This window comes from Phocoena phocoena, chromosome 3 (assembly GCF_963924675.1).
Source record: "Phocoena phocoena chromosome 3, mPhoPho1.1, whole genome shotgun sequence".
NCBI classification, from domain to species: domain Eukaryota; kingdom Metazoa; phylum Chordata; class Mammalia; order Artiodactyla; family Phocoenidae; genus Phocoena; species Phocoena phocoena.
The window spans coordinates 63499356-63517147 of record NC_089221.1 but is presented as its reverse complement, the minus strand read 5'-3'; the positions used below and the strand labels follow the sequence as shown (position 1 = coordinate 63517147).

The 17792-nt window shown below is 34.4% G+C and overlaps 1 protein-coding gene across 16 annotated transcripts in view; it reads right to left on the bottom strand.

Moving 5' to 3' along the window:
* The window catches only part of TENT2 (terminal nucleotidyltransferase 2), a 56919-nt gene that overhangs the window by 26552 nt on the left and 12575 nt on the right, over positions 1-17792 (bottom strand). For 5 of the 16 annotated variants that reach the window (XM_065875582.1, XM_065875583.1, XM_065875590.1 and 2 more), the window contains 4 exons: positions 5714-5828; positions 5531-5622; positions 3654-3732; positions 1782-1851 (listed from right to left, as the gene is read on the bottom strand). The exons of 1 other annotated variant lie outside the window; for it this stretch is intronic. In XM_065875582.1, the coding sequence (XP_065731654.1) occupies positions 1782-1851; positions 3654-3732; positions 5531-5622; positions 5714-5828 (356 nt within the window). Of the gene's footprint in view, positions 1-1781; positions 1858-3584; positions 3733-5203; positions 5222-5530; positions 5623-5683; positions 5829-17792 lie in introns of those variants that run through there. 10 more of the 16 variants (XM_065875586.1, XM_065875591.1, XM_065875587.1 and 7 more) reach the window with 6 other exon arrangements.

Here is a 17792-nt window from a genome sequence, read left to right as displayed (position 1 = left end):
TAGAATACTTAACAATGAAAAAACCTTGTATAATAATCTTAAATAGAATTGTTTATATAACTACATTTTTCAAAACAATTATAATTAGCTAATAGTTTTACTTACATTTACTTTATGTTTTATCTCTCTATATCTTCATGCTTTAAAAAAAACTTCACCATTAAAAATAGGAAACTCCATCATTACTTGATAGAAATTCAGTAAATATTTATAGATTAGATGGATGTTTAGATGAATGAGGGGGAAAGTTTGAGCCAGCACTTATCTAAAGATTTGTTTAAAATATATATATTCAGTCAATTCTGATTATTCACAGTAGTTATGTTCTATATAGTCGCTGCAAACACTAAATTAGTGAACAGTGAACCATTGCTCCTAGAGGAAACAAAGGATTAGGTTCCTAGGAGCCTCCAGTCACATTTTCATCAGCGGATCAATATGTCTCCAGTCACATTTCATTGGGTTGGCCAAAAAGTTTGTTCAGGCTTTTCTATCACATCGTATGGAAAAACCTGGATGAATATTTTTGGCAACACTATATTTTATTTTATTTTTTCGTGGCTGCACTGTATGGGATGTGAGATCTTACTTCCCTGACCAGGGATCAAACCTGTGCCCCCTGCAGTGGAAGCACACAGTCTTAACCACTGGACTGCCAGGGAAGTCCCTCCAGTCACATTTTCCTCAACTGATCAATATGTAACTTTGTTTTATGTATGTTTCAACTTAAAGACACCTCATTTAATATACTGTTGATTCAATAACAGTGAAGTCATTGCAAAGAACACTGTACTCTACTCGTGCTTGAATGAAACACATCTAACACACATTATTTCCTCCATATGGCACATCACAGCTCTGTGCAAAAGGACCCTAGACAGTACCTCAGCATTATGTTCGGGACTCACTTTAAGCAGCAAAATCAAGCACGAAAGCACAAAAATGTGAAAAACAGCACTAACTAGACTGTGAAAAGGACATTTGTTTATAGTATGAGAGCTGAAACAAGAAAACAGAGCGTCACATTGTTAAACTCAGTTGGGAACACCTACATCAGGTGACTCAAAATTTTCCCCTCTCTGTGCATGTCTATGAATAATCATAAAAGTGTTGCAAATGTTAATTTGGGGGGTTACAAAATATATTTTATCAAGTATGCAAATTCATAAATATGGAATCCATGAATAATCAACTGTGTATATACTTATATAATTTCAGTATTACTTTTAAAAACTGGGCTAGGAAATGTGATTTATCACAATCCTATATATTTTTTAGAAAATAAATCTTTTTCAACCAATAAAACAAACACCTATTTACATTTTATAAAATGTAAATAGATAGATATTATATAAAAGATTCTAATTCCAATGCCTATAAGAAATCCAGAACCCAAACTAGAATACGTAGATAGATATAATTATATTAGTGACAACCCTCTTTGATATAAATATACATCAAATTTCATCAATTAAGATATGTTCTCAAGAGCACATTACATTTCTAAACGGCAAGAAGATCATTTAAAACTCTAAAATATAAATACGTATATATTCTTTCAATTGGATAGTCCCAAATACTCAAAACGTCAACCAGAATAACTAAGTACAGTTAAGTATGAACAACTGCTCAGACTATTTTAAAAAATCATTTCAAAAACCAAATCATCTCTAAATGGAGATAAGCTATTACGTGATAGTATACACTTCTTAATCTACCTCAGAAGGATACCTAAAAATTATCTAAGGCAACTTTAAAAAAAGAACTCAATAATCACTGACCTGACTTTATCCCTGAACTTCACAATTGGCACTTTTGCTCGAATCAGCTGAGGTCTCTCAATGTAACCAGCTGAAGGATAAAAGATAATATGGATATCTGTAAATGTTTCTCAAATTCATAGTGTTCCAATGCACATTTTTTAAAAGTAATATTTTACTTAGCTAAAACAATTTGAGAAAATATAGTCTTTGAGACAGAAAGCAAAGACAAAAGGACATTATCAAATTCTTCTAAGTTTGGAACTTCCAATACCATGTACAGGACTTTATATATTAATACGTTATTTTCAGAAATGTGGTCTAATATTTAATAACATCTATAAAGAATTTCATCAGAGCATTATAAGAGAAATATCTATGCCAGCAGCAGGGGGATAGCTAAATTCTGGTACAGCACACGGCAAGATATTATGGCAGCCATAGAAATCACATTTACAAAGAATCTTAAATGTGGAAATGTTGGCAACATGATACAGGGGGCAGTGATACATTCAAATAAGTATGATCTGTAAGAGGAAAAACACATATATACATATTTTTTTATTCCACCAAACTTAAAAAAATGTTTTTTTGTGAGTTGAAATACATGTTCATTGTAGAAAATTAGGAAAACACAGAAATGTATATAAAAAAGAAACTGCAAACTTTTCCCAAAAGAGCAATTTCCTAATGTTTCAACTAAAGAAAAACGTAATAACATATTGTAACACTAAAAATTTTCTGTTATAATGCTTCTAACATAAAAATCATAAAATACATCAAGCTTGAAATAGAATTATGTGCAGGAATTCAGTGAGGTTTAATGAAAAATAAGATTAAGAGTTAAAGGTTTTGAGTTCCAAGTACAGGTTCAGACACCAACAAACTATACTCCTCGGGCAAGTTACTAAGCCTACTGATGACCAGTTTCCTTAATTATTAAAAACACTAATTAAAAAGAAAACTTTCATTTGAATTATATGATCTCTTAGCTCCCTTTCACTTTTAATATTTTATGATTTTAATAATAGTTATTAAAAATTCATTTATGGTACAAATTACTCCTTTATTTTACAGATGTGAAATTCAAGTCCACTGAAATAAATCTCTTGATTTGTTTCTTCCCTACGACTGATATGTTATTCAAGGGCAATAACTCGTTAAGTGACTTTGTATTTTCCAGCTCAAAGCCTGACACATAAGGAGTATTTGTTAAATAAACAGACAAACTATCTTTCCAACATCACAGTTAGTGTGACTTCAAATGTCCACAATATTCTGTGTAAGTTTAAATAAATTATTTGAGATGGCTTAACATGCGGATTAAAATCTGCTTCGTCAGCTTATTCAAAGAATAAAATCTTACAATAAAATGGCCTAAGTCAATAATTTTGTTTTCTGTTGGAGTAATATATCTGGCTTCATGTTCAGTGATAATGTTTTTAAAACAAGTAAAGATATATGTCATTGCAAAACAGATGAAATTCTCTCTTCCTCACATGAATACCTATAAGACTTCACCTGTATACTTCTTTTGGCTTGTCAGATACTCTGCATTACAGCTATTTACATTCATGCTTTAGCTTCCCTAATGGTCTACAACCTTTTGAGAAAGAACTGAAGCTTACATATCTTTGAATTCCCCTCTACCTTCAGTAGGACAGCTTACAAGTAAACTCAATAAAGATTTGCTGAATTATACATTTCTGTGTTGAATGGTTTACTCTTCTTTTTAATCAAAAGTTAAAAGGAATTTATTTGGGAAAAAGGATCTACATTATACCTAACCTAACCAGAAAATTAAAAATCCTTACCAGAAAATAAATATAGTGCGAGACATTTTAAATAAATAGTTGTCAAATGACATATGAACGTGAAGCATGTCAGACTTACAAAGTCTAGTACAGAAGTGTTTATGGACTAAGGTGAGGATATGCCGTGCTTCAGTCTTCTGATTTACCTGAAAAAAACACTGAAAAGTTAAAAATAAAGTGTTTTTTCATTATCTTTCTAAACTTAGTGTTTTATTTTCTTAATGTACCTCAACAAAAAGAAAACATAAAGTATACTTTTCATTGGAGTTGTTTTTCAATATATAGTAAATTACATTATTTAAAAGTCAACCTTTATGCTATCTTTTACATCAGTATTTCTAAATCAATTTCTGACTTTAAACTTAAAAGCACAATTTTAAAAGAAATAGTGAAACAGCCATATGTCATTTTTTCACTTTAGTATATAAATGTAAAAAAACAATCTTCTCCAAGAAAAATAAACAGAATTTTAACTTTCTGTAACATGTTTTATTTCCCTATCAAGACTGTGAGTTGCTTAAAAGTAAGATTCAAATCTATGCTGTTTCAGTATGAGTTGTAACAACATGATTCAGACATGTGAATAAGACTAGAGGATTAGTGTGATGTACCTAAGTATAACCTAATTGTATGGGAGAAAGTTTTAATTAAAACTCTAGTATTCTCCACTATGTTTATTATTTCTGAGGGGCTTTTTTCTTTTCTTTTTCAGTTTTCCTTTATATGATTTCAAAGCCTAGAAATATATCAAGAGTTTCTTTCCTGGAATAAATCTCTTTCTGATTTGCAGTAACTAGAAGTCAATTTTGTTAGTGGACTAACAGGAATAGTAAAAATATATATTACCATTCAACAGAGGTTTTTGTATTTTTTGAGAGGTGGAATATAAGGCATATTAAAATTACACTGAAATTAACTTAATCTTTGGTGATCCAGAAGAGACTTCAGGGCTTCCCTGCTGGTATGGTGGTTAAGAATCCGCCTGCCAATGCAGGGGACACGGGTTTGAGCCCTGGTCCGGGAAGATCCCACATGCCGCAGAGCAACTAAGCCCGCGCACCACAACTACTGAGCCTGAGCTCTAGAGCCTGCGAGGCACAACTACTGAGCCCATGTGCCACAACTACTGAAGCCTGCGTGCCCAGAGCCCGTGCTCCACAATAAGAGAAGCCACCACAATGAGAAGCCCGCTCACTGCAACAAAGAGTAGCCGCTGTTCGTGGCAACAAAGACCCAATGCAGCCAAAAATAAATAAATAAGTTTATAAAAAAAAAAAAAAGAGAGACTTCATTCAGCATATTAAAGAGGTTGCTCAGATCAGCTTAATGAACAACAATTATTGTGGAATTAAGGATACACAAGAGTATCAGTTAACAGGGAATTCAAATAAACATAATACTAAATAGCAAAATTTGGTTGCTAAATAAGAAGAAACAAAGTCAAAATATCAGAGATAATTACGTTAAATCACAGTAGTCTTACTTTAAATTTCAGTGAAATCTCTCTTTTTGAATTCCCAAAATAAGTACTCCAAATCCCATAGTACTTTCAAGGGGAAAACAATAAAGATTAAAAATAGAATCACTGAGAATAGAAATGGAAGGAAATATATCAAGATAAAGAAAAACTCTTCCTCTTTGCTGCATCCTGGTAACATACCCAACCTAATAACATTTCAAAATACAGGCAGAGCTCTTTAAAAACACATAGTGCAACCACCTCACTTTAATAGTTTAGAAATAAATTAATGCTAGAATTTCTGTTACGTTTATTGTGTACATGCCTGAAAAAAAAAAAAGCAGCAGCATTTCCTGGCTTTCCTTGAATTCTTATAAACAGAGAATTCAAAGAAGCAATTAAACAAAACAGGTTTTTTTCCTCAATGACTCTTACATGAAATTTCTTAAATGACTTAACATGAGAAACACACTTGGAATAAATGTTTCATTACTTACTGGTTCCTCTTTAACAACTAGACATAAATCACCATCACTGCTCCGAGTACCAAATCCATTTAAAGAGGACCCAACTAAAAAAAGTCTGCTTTCTAGAGAAACAGAAGAGAATTATAAGGTATTATTTAAAATTTAAAATTGGGATGCATGTACTTAAAGGGCATGCAAAACAAGGAAACATACGTGGAAATATCAGCTGAATTTCTCTCTGCAGCTCTGTTCGACAGAGTTCTTTCTTCTTTAAATCACTTACTTGCTGCTGACATGCTTCAAATAACTCCAGTATCTGCTGACTCAACTTGGATGCACCACAAAAAAAGTAAAAATTTTGTTCAGAAATGTAAAAGTTATTACTGTATTGAGAAATATAAAATTACTGATAGTATTTTTTAAATATATATTATCTCCTTAACACTTTCTAATACAAAACTACCTTTATTCAAGTAACCATAATTACTTAGTAACTGAAATAGTTACCAACTTTTACATAGTAAAGTATCACTGACAAGTCACAGAGAATTCATAATGAGTGTAATTCACAGGTCATCAAACTACAATCTTCAGTTACTGCCTGTTTTTGTATGGGACATGAGCTAAGAATGGTTTTTACATTTTTAAAGGGTTATAAAAACAAACAAAAATATGCAATAGAAACCATATGTGAGTGGCAAAGTCTAAAATATTTACTATCTGGCCTTTTAAAGAAGTTTACGCAACCCCTGGTATTCATACCACAAATACCAAATACAACAGACTTTAGAAGAAAAGTCCCTGGTTGTCTATGCTCATGCAAACCACCCTCTTCCCTATTCTTACAACACCGCCCTGAACCCTGCCTTCCTGTGGCCATCTATGGACAGATCTCCCTGTTTATCTACCTATCTGGTTCACACTTTCCCCTCCAACTGATCTCTTGCCATCACCACAGGTGACACCCTTACCTAAAATGGGCTAAGTATCATAACATACTCCCAGCATTTCTGAACTTCTTTTACTTTAATATTTTTTATCAGTGTTACACTCCCAGAGCCATATCATGGTCTTTACAGTAAAACAGAACTTCTTTACCTCTGAAATTTAAAATTCCAATATACTATCTTGGCTTCAATCTCCTGTCCAATTTTCACTTTCTTACCCTCCTCATACCTTCTCTAGAACCACACAGACCTGGATTCTCTTGAATCCTCCCTTTTCTCCCAACCCAACAGCTCCTGAAATAGCATGATTTCCTTCTCTACGCAGTCTATACCCCACAATGCATCCCTTGAACCACTCATTTTTATCATGCCTTAACAACATTACACACTTGTCATGCTCTAACAAAATCCTAATTTTAGGTTCACTACAAACAACTACCTTCTCTGCTCTTATATCTGAGCTGCTAACTTAAAAAGAAAATCACAAAATTGGTATCTTTCAAATTTATAGTTTAAGAACAAACCTAAGATTGACCCTTAGCATCTCTCAGCAATTACTTCCATGTCTCTGGTTAGATATTGCTTCCTTTTTTCACCATCAGCATTCCAAAATGTTTACACCTTTCCTCAAGTTCCCTACACTTATCTCACTTTCTTTAGCAGATAACTTCACATTAAAGTTTACTAAGAAAACTGAGGATACCAAATGTGACATTCCTCAGCTTCCTAACTACAAACTTGCAAACTACTATCTGTATGAAATCTCATCTCCTTACCTCTCCTGTCAAACTGTCCTCTTCCTCGGTTCAAAGTTAATCCCTCTATCAATACTTCTGTATCCATCCCTTCTGGTAGCCTCTAGGGCACAAATATTCCATCAGTTTTTTGGTCTGTCTTTTGCATTTTCAACCTCTCCCTCTCTAGGCCATTCCCCAAGTCCATGACCAGGCACAAGTCTCACCCATCATTTAAAACAGTTTCTTTAATCATGTTTAGAATACTCATTTTAAGAAGGCAGAGGCAGTCTGGGCAACTTGGCAGTGAAAGAGACATAATTATTTAATATCCCTGAGTAGCCATCACCCCCCCAAAAAGACAAAGCAACTAGGAAAATAAAACAAACAGATCAAACCAAACCAGAACAAAATAAAAATGGCCAACGAATATAGCACAATTGACTATAAATTACTCATGAACCCTAAAATACTGGCAGTTAGGACCCAACACCAATAGCAGCAAGACCCACATGGTATCAGAACATAACAGAAAGAAGACGAAAGGGATCTGGGACAGCCCCAAAGCCAGAACATCCAGAAATCAAACTGCCTAGAGGTACTACTTCCCACCCCCTTCCTTAAATTGGCAGGTCCAACTTGGTGTGGAATAGCAACCAAAACTGGGAGGGAGCTTCACAGGCTACAACTCATAAGTAAATGCAAGAGGATCACACAAAGATCAGAAATCTCAAAGCTAAGTGAAACTCCCTTCTAAAACACAGCAACATACCAAGCAGAAATTGCCAGTAAGAGAAATCTAAACTAAGTAGCACAGAGCCATTAGGTATAAAGGAAAGAAAGTCTAAAACTAGAATGATTCTGACTTCCAGACGACATGTGACAATGTCTGGAAACAGTTTTGGTTATCATATTTGGGGGAATGGGTACGACAGGGTGGTCACTGGCAACCAGCAGGTAGAGGCCAGGATGCCACTAAACATCCTACAATGCACAGGACAATTCCCCACAGCAAAGATTATCTAACCAAAAACGTTAATATTGTAGAAAGTGAAAAACCCAAACTAGATAAAAGCAGGGAAGGAGAAGAGAAAAGGTCTCAGAAAGTATATTTTTGAATACTAAATAGCAACAGAAGAGGATTCCTACAGCCACAAACCTAGCAAAGCTAGCTTATCCTCATCTAAAAGTAGTATAGGAAAAGTCGCCTCACTTAAACAGAAAGGAACTGGAATCTCAAAAAGAGAGGTGAGAATGGGAGGACAGAAAAATAATATTTGAAGAAATAATGTCTAAAAAGGATTCTAGTCAATTCACATACAAAGTTTTTATTAAAAAAATGAGAAGAGTAACATTCCTACAGATAACAAAGCATACCAGAAAGATATGCCCACAAAACTAATGAACATTTTAATATAATATATAGAACCAAGGCTTTTACTCTCATGTTTTAATTTCCTAAAAAGATAACTGACTATAAAGTATACATACCAGCAAAAAATAATTGGGAATTTACATTTTTTAAGTTATCAAAAGCAGTTAAAAATATGAAATACTTGGAAATATATTAAACAAAAGATATACAAAACCTGTACACTGAAAATTATAAATATTGATGAGAGAAATTAAACACCTAAATAAATGGAGAGATAGAAGAAAAAAGTTGAAGGATTTACCATACCTAACTTCTAGACTTAACCATACAACTACAGTAATCAAAACAGTATAGCCCTGGGAAAAGGAGAGACAAAAATAATAACAAAACAGAATACTGAAATATTTATGAATGAAATGATGACACCTGGAATTTGCTTCAAACTAGTAAGGGAGGGAGGTATAGACAAAATAAGATTGGTCAAATGTCAGTAATTGTTAAAGCTTGGTGTTATGAGGATTTATAATACTATATTCTATTTCTGTATATATTTGATACTTTCCATAATAAAAAGCTTTACTTTTAAGAAGCTTTTTTAAAAAGGCATCCATCTTTACAAAAAGACTTGAAAAAGGCTTCCAGTTAGAATGGTTAATATAAAATTTTAAATGGCACTTGAATAATTAAGTTTTATCCACTCAGAGCAGGGTATTAGTGTTAATTAGTATTAATCCACTTAGTAGTTGGCCCTGCAGGCCAAATACTGCCTCTGGCCTGTTCTGTAGGGCCAGCAAACTAAAAATGATCCATACATTTTTAAAGCATTGTTTAAAAAAGAAAGAAAAGAAAAGAAAATGTGACAGGGGGGCCATGTAGCTCATATATCTAAAATATTTACTAACTGGCCCTTTATAGAAAAAGTTTTGCCAACCCCATGATCTAGAGAATCCGTTAGGCAGATCAAAACGACTACAAGTCAGAGTAGGTACTCAACATTTGTTGAATAACAAAAAGAAATAAATTTCTTGGGAATTCCCTGGCGGTGCAGTGATTAAGACTTGGCGCTTTCACTGCGGGTTGCCCAGGTTCAATCCCTGGTCCGGGAACTAAGATACTGCAAGCCGCACAGTGTGGCCAAAAAAAAAAAAACAAAAAAAAAAAGCAAGGAAGAAATTTCTTCACAGCAATGCCCAAATGAAATGTTATTATACTTAAAAAATTTTTTCATCTGAATGATCATGTTCATGTAGAAACATTCACATATGAAAAAATGTATGACTAGGTAGAAAATACGAAATTCCATATATTTGCTCCTCTTCTTTTTTCTACATTCGTAGAACATTTCTTCTCTCTCAAGTACTATTATAATGGAGACCTAGTAGATTGTTATACAAATGAATTTTCCTCCCTATCCAGCCGCCTTATTGATTATCCTACACCAGACATATAGAGTCCAAATAAGACAAAAACTCAAAAGAAATGCACATATATGCTGAAACAAGACTTCTCTTGCTTAAATTTAGAGAAATATTTCAGAAGATGGCTCAATGGTCTTATAATTCTGGAAAAATAGAGGAATGTATGATATGAAATCTCCTTGGCTGAATATCAAGCATCAAATATTTAGATCATATATGTAATAAGCTGACTATGCATAACGGCATTTCAAGACTTTGTTTTTGTTTCATTCGAAAGTAAAGTCTTCCTAATCATTAGTTTAAAAAAAAAAACTATTGCAACAAAGGATCTGTAAAATACATTATTCCTAAAGTTGTTTAAATCTCTATAATACTACCAGTTTAGGCTGCCTGCCAAGATCTATTACTTTAATTTAAAATTAATTATAGAAGATATCTATTTCTCACCGTATATAAAAATTATATCTTCTCAAAATTGTATAAAAAATAAGATTTACATAATAGTTTAAAATATTTAAATTAATATTTGTTCCAAATATCAATGTTCCTTTTTTCTAAAAAATATTATAACCTGTCCTCAAACTCAGGCTCAAACCAAATTACCAATAAAGTTATCGTTGTCTGAGATCAACACAAGATCAACAACCACTTAAAGACAAGTTAAGTATGGATTTAGATTCAGAAAAGTTTTTAAATGTGTCAGTAGAGAAAGCTTAAGGTGTAACTTTTGCATGGTATTCTCAGCAGATTCTCCATTTGTCCCTGTTAGCTGGGTCCCCATGTAAAAGAAAGTGAAAAAACCTTTCAGCTGGGAGTATCAAGACCTGATCACTTACTATAACACATGAAAATTGGTAACAGGGTTGGGCTAAATATAAGTGCTATCTACAAACAACAAACACAAATTAGCAATGAGCTTTCAAGACAGGAGAAATAAAATTAAATATCATACAGAAAATAGGTCATTAGTTCACAAACACTTCAACAAAAACTAGCAATTCCTCAGGCTCTCTCATTGCCACAATCTTTGTTATACATGTAACTGTAGAAAAAGCTAGTACCAATTACTGAGTAAAATAAAGCTAGTTATGAAATAAAAGTTTAAATTCATTCTTGATACTGAATTCCCTTTCTCTTCAAATTAAATAAAATAGAATCAGGAAAATGTCATGCTGAAAACAACCCACTCTTTATTAATGTGTTAAATTACTATGGTTTTTTTGTGTGTGTGGCCACAATGTAGAGCCTTCACTGGCTTACAAGATAATAAGCCAATTAAGATAAGCTTTCATTGGCTTATCTTAATCAAGATAAATTAATCTCTTGATTAATTTATCAACTGGTACACTGATTAGGCAGTTTGAATTACTGATTTTTTTCCCTGAACCCTGACTGCTTTTAGGCACATGCTATTATCTGAACTTAGCCAAGAAAGAATTGCCTAATAAAAGGAGGATGGAAAAAAACAAACAAAACAAGCTTTCATTTGAGGATCTCTTGTGCTGAGTCCTGGTCTAGATTTTCTACATAAATTTACATCTCAGTGGCTTTAAAACATTTTTGACAGACACATACATTATAAAGATAGAGCCCCAAGAATAAATTTAACCAAGGAGGTAAAAGATCTGTACACTGAAAACTATAAAACACTGGTGAGAGAAATTAAAGACTACAAATAAATGAAAAGATATCCCATTCATGGATCCGAAGAATCAAAATTGTTAAAATGTTCACAGTACCCAAAGCTATCTACAGATTCAATGCAATGCCTATCAAAATTCCAGTGGCATTTCACACAGAAATAGAAAAAGCAATCCTAAAATTCACATGGAACCACCAATGACCCAGAATAGCTACAGCAGTTTTAAGCAAGAAGAACAAAGCTGGACGCATGGCACTTTCTGATTTCAAATTCTATTACAAAGCTATAGTAATCAAAACAGTATAGTACTGGCATAAAAATGGACACACAGACCAATGAACATAATAGACAGTCCAGGAAAAAACCCATGCACATATGGTTAACTAAAAGGTGTCAAGACTATACAACAGAAAAAGCACAGTCTTCAACAGTGTTGGGAAACCTGGATATCCCCATGCAAAAGAATGAAAATGGGCCCTTACCTTACACCATACACAAAAATCAACTCAAAACGGATTAAAGATTTAATTGTAAGACCTGAAACTGTAAAACTCATATAAGAAAACATAAGGGGAAAGCTCCATGACCTTGGTCTTGACAATGATTTTTCAGATTTGACACCAAAAGCATAGGCAACAAAAGTGAAAATCAACAAGCGGAGCTACATCAAATAAAAGTTTCTGTACAGCAAAAAAAATCAACAATATGAAAAAGCAGCATAAAGAATGGGAGAAAATATTTGCAAACCATATATATCTGAGAAGGGGTTAATATCCAAAATATATAAGAAACTCATACAACTCAGTAGCAAAAATACAAATGACCCAATTTAAAAATGGACAAAGGACCTAAAGAGACATTTTTCCAAAGAAGACATACAAATGTCCAACAGGTACACGAAAAGATGTTCAGTATTACTTAGCATCAGGAAAATGAAAATCAAAACCACAATGAGGCGCTTCCCTGGTGGCGCTGTGGTTGAGAATCTGCCTGCCAATGCAGGGGACACGGGTTCGAGCCCTGGTCTCGGAAGATCCCACGTGCCGTGGCGCAACTAGGCCTGTGAGCCACAACTACTGAGCCTGCACGTCTGGAGCCTGTGCTCTGCAACAACAGAGGCCACGATAGTGAGAGGCCCGCGCACTGCGATGAAGAGTGGCCCCCGCTTGCCGCAACTAGAGAAAGCCCTCGCACAGAAACGAAGACCCAACAAGCCAAAAATTAATTAATTAATAAATTTTAAAAAAAAACCACAATGAGATATCGCCTCACACTTGTTAAGATGGCTATTACCAAAAAGTCAAAAGATAAGTGTTGGCGAGGATGTGGAGAAAAGGGAACCCTTACACAGTATTCATAGGAAGTACAACCATATTGGAAAACAGCAAGGAGATTCCTCAAAAAATTAAAAATAGAACTACCATATGTTCTAGCTATCCCACTTCTGGGTATATATCTAAAGGAAAAAAGTCTCTATCTCAACAAGGAATCTGCACTCCCATGTTCATTGCAGCATTATTCACAGTAGCCAAGATATGGAGAAAACCTAAGTGTGTCCACTGATGGATGAATGGATAAAGAAAATTGTGTGTGTGTGTGTGCATGTACACATACACAATGGAATATTATTTGGCTTTAAAAAAGGAAGGAAATTCTGCCATTTGCAACATGGATGAACCTGGAAGACATTATGCTAAATGAAATGAGCTAGACACAGAAAGACAAATACTGCATGACCTCACTTATATGTGGACTCTAAAAAAGTCAAATTCACAGTAGCAGAGAGTGGAATGGCAGTTATTAGGGGCTGAGGAGTAGGATGAGGAAAATGGGGAAATACTGCTCAAAGGATATAAACTTTCAGTTATAAGATGAATAACTTCTGGAGACATAATGTACAATTACAGTGAATATGTTCAGTTAATAATAATGTATTGTACACTTGAAATTTGCTGAGAGTAGATTTCAAGTGTTCTCATCACAAAAAAATATAACTGTGAGGTGATGAATATCACCTTAATTATCTTGATTATGGTAATCATTTCACAATATATACATACATCAAAACATCATGTATACTTTAAATATATACAATTTTTATTTGTTACTCATATCTCAGTAAAGCTGGAAAAAAACTGATAGGAGATATGGGCATATACATTTGTTCTGTTTCTAAATAAGGTAGAATATTGAAAATTTTAAAGATAGAGCCTCTGAAAAATCTGCAAGATAACTGTCCCCAAATGGTTCCTCCTAGGGTGTCAAGAGGTTCCATAAAATTTGCTCCTTTCCAAAACTGAACATTACACAAGAAATCTTGAACAATTCATTCATAATCATCCTTTTACTTTATACTCAGTACCAAGAAAACCTCAACCTATCCTCATCTCAACTCAAAATTCAAAATCAATTACTTCAATTCACATAATACCTTCAAACTACCCAGAATTTTCAAAAATCAGTTATTATAGATGGAATTCAGGAGTTCAGATAATTCTGATTCCTCTACAAGCCTCTTTTTTGTTCAGGCAACCATATCTTCACCTAAAAACTAGAATGAAATAAAAGTTAAAATCCAGAAAAGTACCTCAGATTTTTTTTACTGAGAAGAGTTCTGTTTGCTAATATAGCAACTTGAAGAACAGAGAAAAGACTTTAAAATGGAGGAAAAATTTAAACTCAGAAGGTACTCATTTTCAAAAATTTAATTTTTTAGGTTTAATTCTCTAACTAATTAAAACTTCTACTAACAAAATATTTCCCTGGAACTTACTAAAGCAGCTGACTGATTTATTATTATTAATAGTAAATTCATTATTACCAATGTTAAGTGAGCTCTTTACACTACCCAGCACATACTGTTTCAAACCTTCTCCACTATTCTTAAACCTCAGACATCCCATTTCATCTTCTCTACTCTCAACAGATAACCTTGCATAGTAATTCAGAGAGAAAACATGAAGAAGCCACTCAACTATGGAAACTCCATTAACTTCTCCATACCATATGTACAAATCTACCTATCTTTCTTTTACCTACACCTATCCTCTCCTCCTATATCCTCCAGTTCCAAAAAGCTTTTCTCTCACCTAAAGCCAATCACTCTACCTATAGGCAGGACCCATGCCCTTTCCACCTTCTAAGGAATCTTTCCCATAAACATTTATATGTGCTTAAAGTTTCTTCCACCTCAAAAACAAAACAAAAAAATTCCTTTGTTCCAACTTCCCATCTTTGGCTCCTCCTCTTCAAAGCCAAACTTCCCAAAACAATTGTAAATAAGCTTAGTTTCCATATCTGTTTTCCTACCCTTTCCTCAACCTATTTCAATCAGTCTTGGATCCAGGCTCACCACTCCCCCTAGACAATCATACCCATCCTCTTGGCTTCAATTATCATCTACATGCCAATGATCAACAAATGTACACTTCTGGTCAATACCTTTCCTCTTAATTCCAGATCTATATGTATTAAACTATCAACTCTAAATATCTAATTTGATGTTTCAAATGCACATTTAAGACAACATGTCCACAGAACTCATGACATCCCTGCTCACCCTTCAATTCCTATTAAATTCACATACTCCTAAAGCTTGCTCCTCTTGCATTTTGTTCTGTCTCAGTGAATGGTATCACCATGCATCCAGTTATAGAAGCCAGAAATCTGGGAGTAATCTTCAATATTTTCTTCTCTACCTAAACCAGCAGTTCTCAACTAGAGGCAATTCTGCCCCCCAGGGGACATCTGGCAGTATCTATAGATATTTTTAGTTGTCATAACCAGCGATGAGTGGCATCTAGTGAGTTGAAGCCAGGAATGTGGCTAAACATCCCATGATGCAGATGCTTAGATGACCTAATCTCTAATCCATCATCAAATCCTATCAATTTCACTTCCCCCAAAAAAGCTTAAATCCAGTTTTTCTTCATCTTAACTACCAGCACTTCCTAATTCAAGGCACCATTACCTTTCACAACCATAAATTCCCTACACCCACACTTGTTCAACTGCTTAAAATGAAGTCAGAATAATTTTAACTCATCTCTTTCCTGCTTAAAAAACTCCTAAACCAATCAAACTCTAGCCACCTTGGCCTCCTTTCAGTTCTTTGCATACTCCATGCTCCCTTCTACAATTTTTCGGACCCTCAAATACACTGTTCCCTCTCTCTAAAGCATTCTCTCCACCCCTACTACTCTTTCACTAGTTAACTCCTACTCACCCGTCAGATCTCAGCTCAAACATTACCTCCTCTAGACCATCACTGAAATTTCAAATAAATTCTCTTACCACTCTGCAATTTTCCTTTACAGCACTTATATATAAATAAAACTGTGATTTGCATGATTATTTTTTAATGGCTCTCCCTCTCACTATACTGTATGTACATGTTAAAGAGACCATGTACGTTTACCAAAATGTTTTGGCACAACGTTGTAGCATATAGCTGTCACTCACAAATATTTGCTGGATACTAAGAAAATACAGAATCTAATCTACTTCAGGAGTTTCAATTGTCACTTCTATTTCAGGTGACTTCAGGATTCATATCTCTGGCCCCAGCCTTGCTTCTGAAATATATATGGCCAGTTCAGCTACAACATGTTTTCCTACAATACTGATTAGCTTACAGATGATTGGTAAATAAGGGAACAGTATCAATTGGGTTGACTTGTATGTGGAGCTGAAATTGTGGAATTATAACCTTACAAGAAAAAAAAAAAAGCCCTCAGCTTGGCTGCTCACAGGCAGGAGTCCTTATAGATCTAAGACAACTAAAAATAAGCATCCATATCCAGGGTTCCCACTTGATAGGCATACCCCCAGACTCACACAGCTCTCTGCTGGTGTATTTCCTTCTGAGTCTATCTTAACAGCAGACTCACTGACTCAGAGCGCCACTTTTAACTGCCTTGTCTCAGTGCCCTCCACAAGCCAGCACATCTCAACTCTGTAATGTATATTTTTAATATCCCATGCAGCAGCATCCAACCATGCTAAGCCACCTACCTGGTCTGTCCAAGTCATTTCCTAAGATATCAATTCTTATTCTTGATAGCGTTCTGGTTACAAAACTGTTTAGGTTTTGAGTAATGTCCTCCAGCCCTATTTTCCCATAGCCCTATATTCTTAGTGTGCAATCTGCAGAACATGAGGTCTTTCAAGAGCACAAACGTTACAGCAGATTTCCCCATAGTTCAAAAAAACTCTTGACTACTTCCTCAATCAGCTTATACACCCAAAATCTGAGTTCCTTATCTCTGTTAACAGTCCAGAATCAAATCATTAAAGTTATTGATATCTCTCTCTCTCTCCCTCTCTCCCCTATATTCAATCATTCCACACATCTATCAATTTTCCTTATGCATGGTCTCTCACATCTTTTCCACAATCATCCACTGTAACTGAAAGCTTCAGCACCTCTCATCCGAAAGAATTTGATAATTAATAGCCTTCAAGGTAATCATCCAACTTCCAGGCCCTCCTATTCCAAACCAAACTCCACTATACTCTAAGAACTATCTTCCCAAAAATGCAAATCTAATTGGGATAGTCCTCTACTCAAAAACCTTCAATGGCATTCTACCGTGCATTCAAAGCCTCAAACTACTGCTCCACTTTTATTTCTCACTGAACCTCCCACTCATTTTACAATCCAGCAGAGATAAACAAAGGTAAACCATACAAACTACTGAGCACACTGTTGGCAAAGAAAAACACTCAGTAAACATTAGCTATTACTGCCACAGATTACCAGTTATTATAGTCAGTTCTAAGAATGTCATCTCCCTACTCTTGATTTTAAGCATCTTAAGTTCCTCCTGTTTATATTATTAGAGATGAGGGTCAAATCTTGGTTCTGTCACTTACTAGCTGTGACCTTGAGCAAGTTATTTAGCTTTCTGAGTCTCAGTAAAATTAGGATAATATCCATGTCATGGGGTTGTTGAAAAGACTAAATAATATAGCATATGTAGAATGCCTAGAAGAGAAGAGACATCAATAAATATTAGTTTTCTTAAAAAGTGTTCACTTAAAGAATGGACACAGAACTAACTACTTGCCTTCTTTCTCCCACAACTAGGCAAGTACAGAGTAGCACTCAAAGAAATTGGTTTAACAACAGAATATTATCTTTATCCCTTGAGATAAGTGCTTATGCCAAAAACATA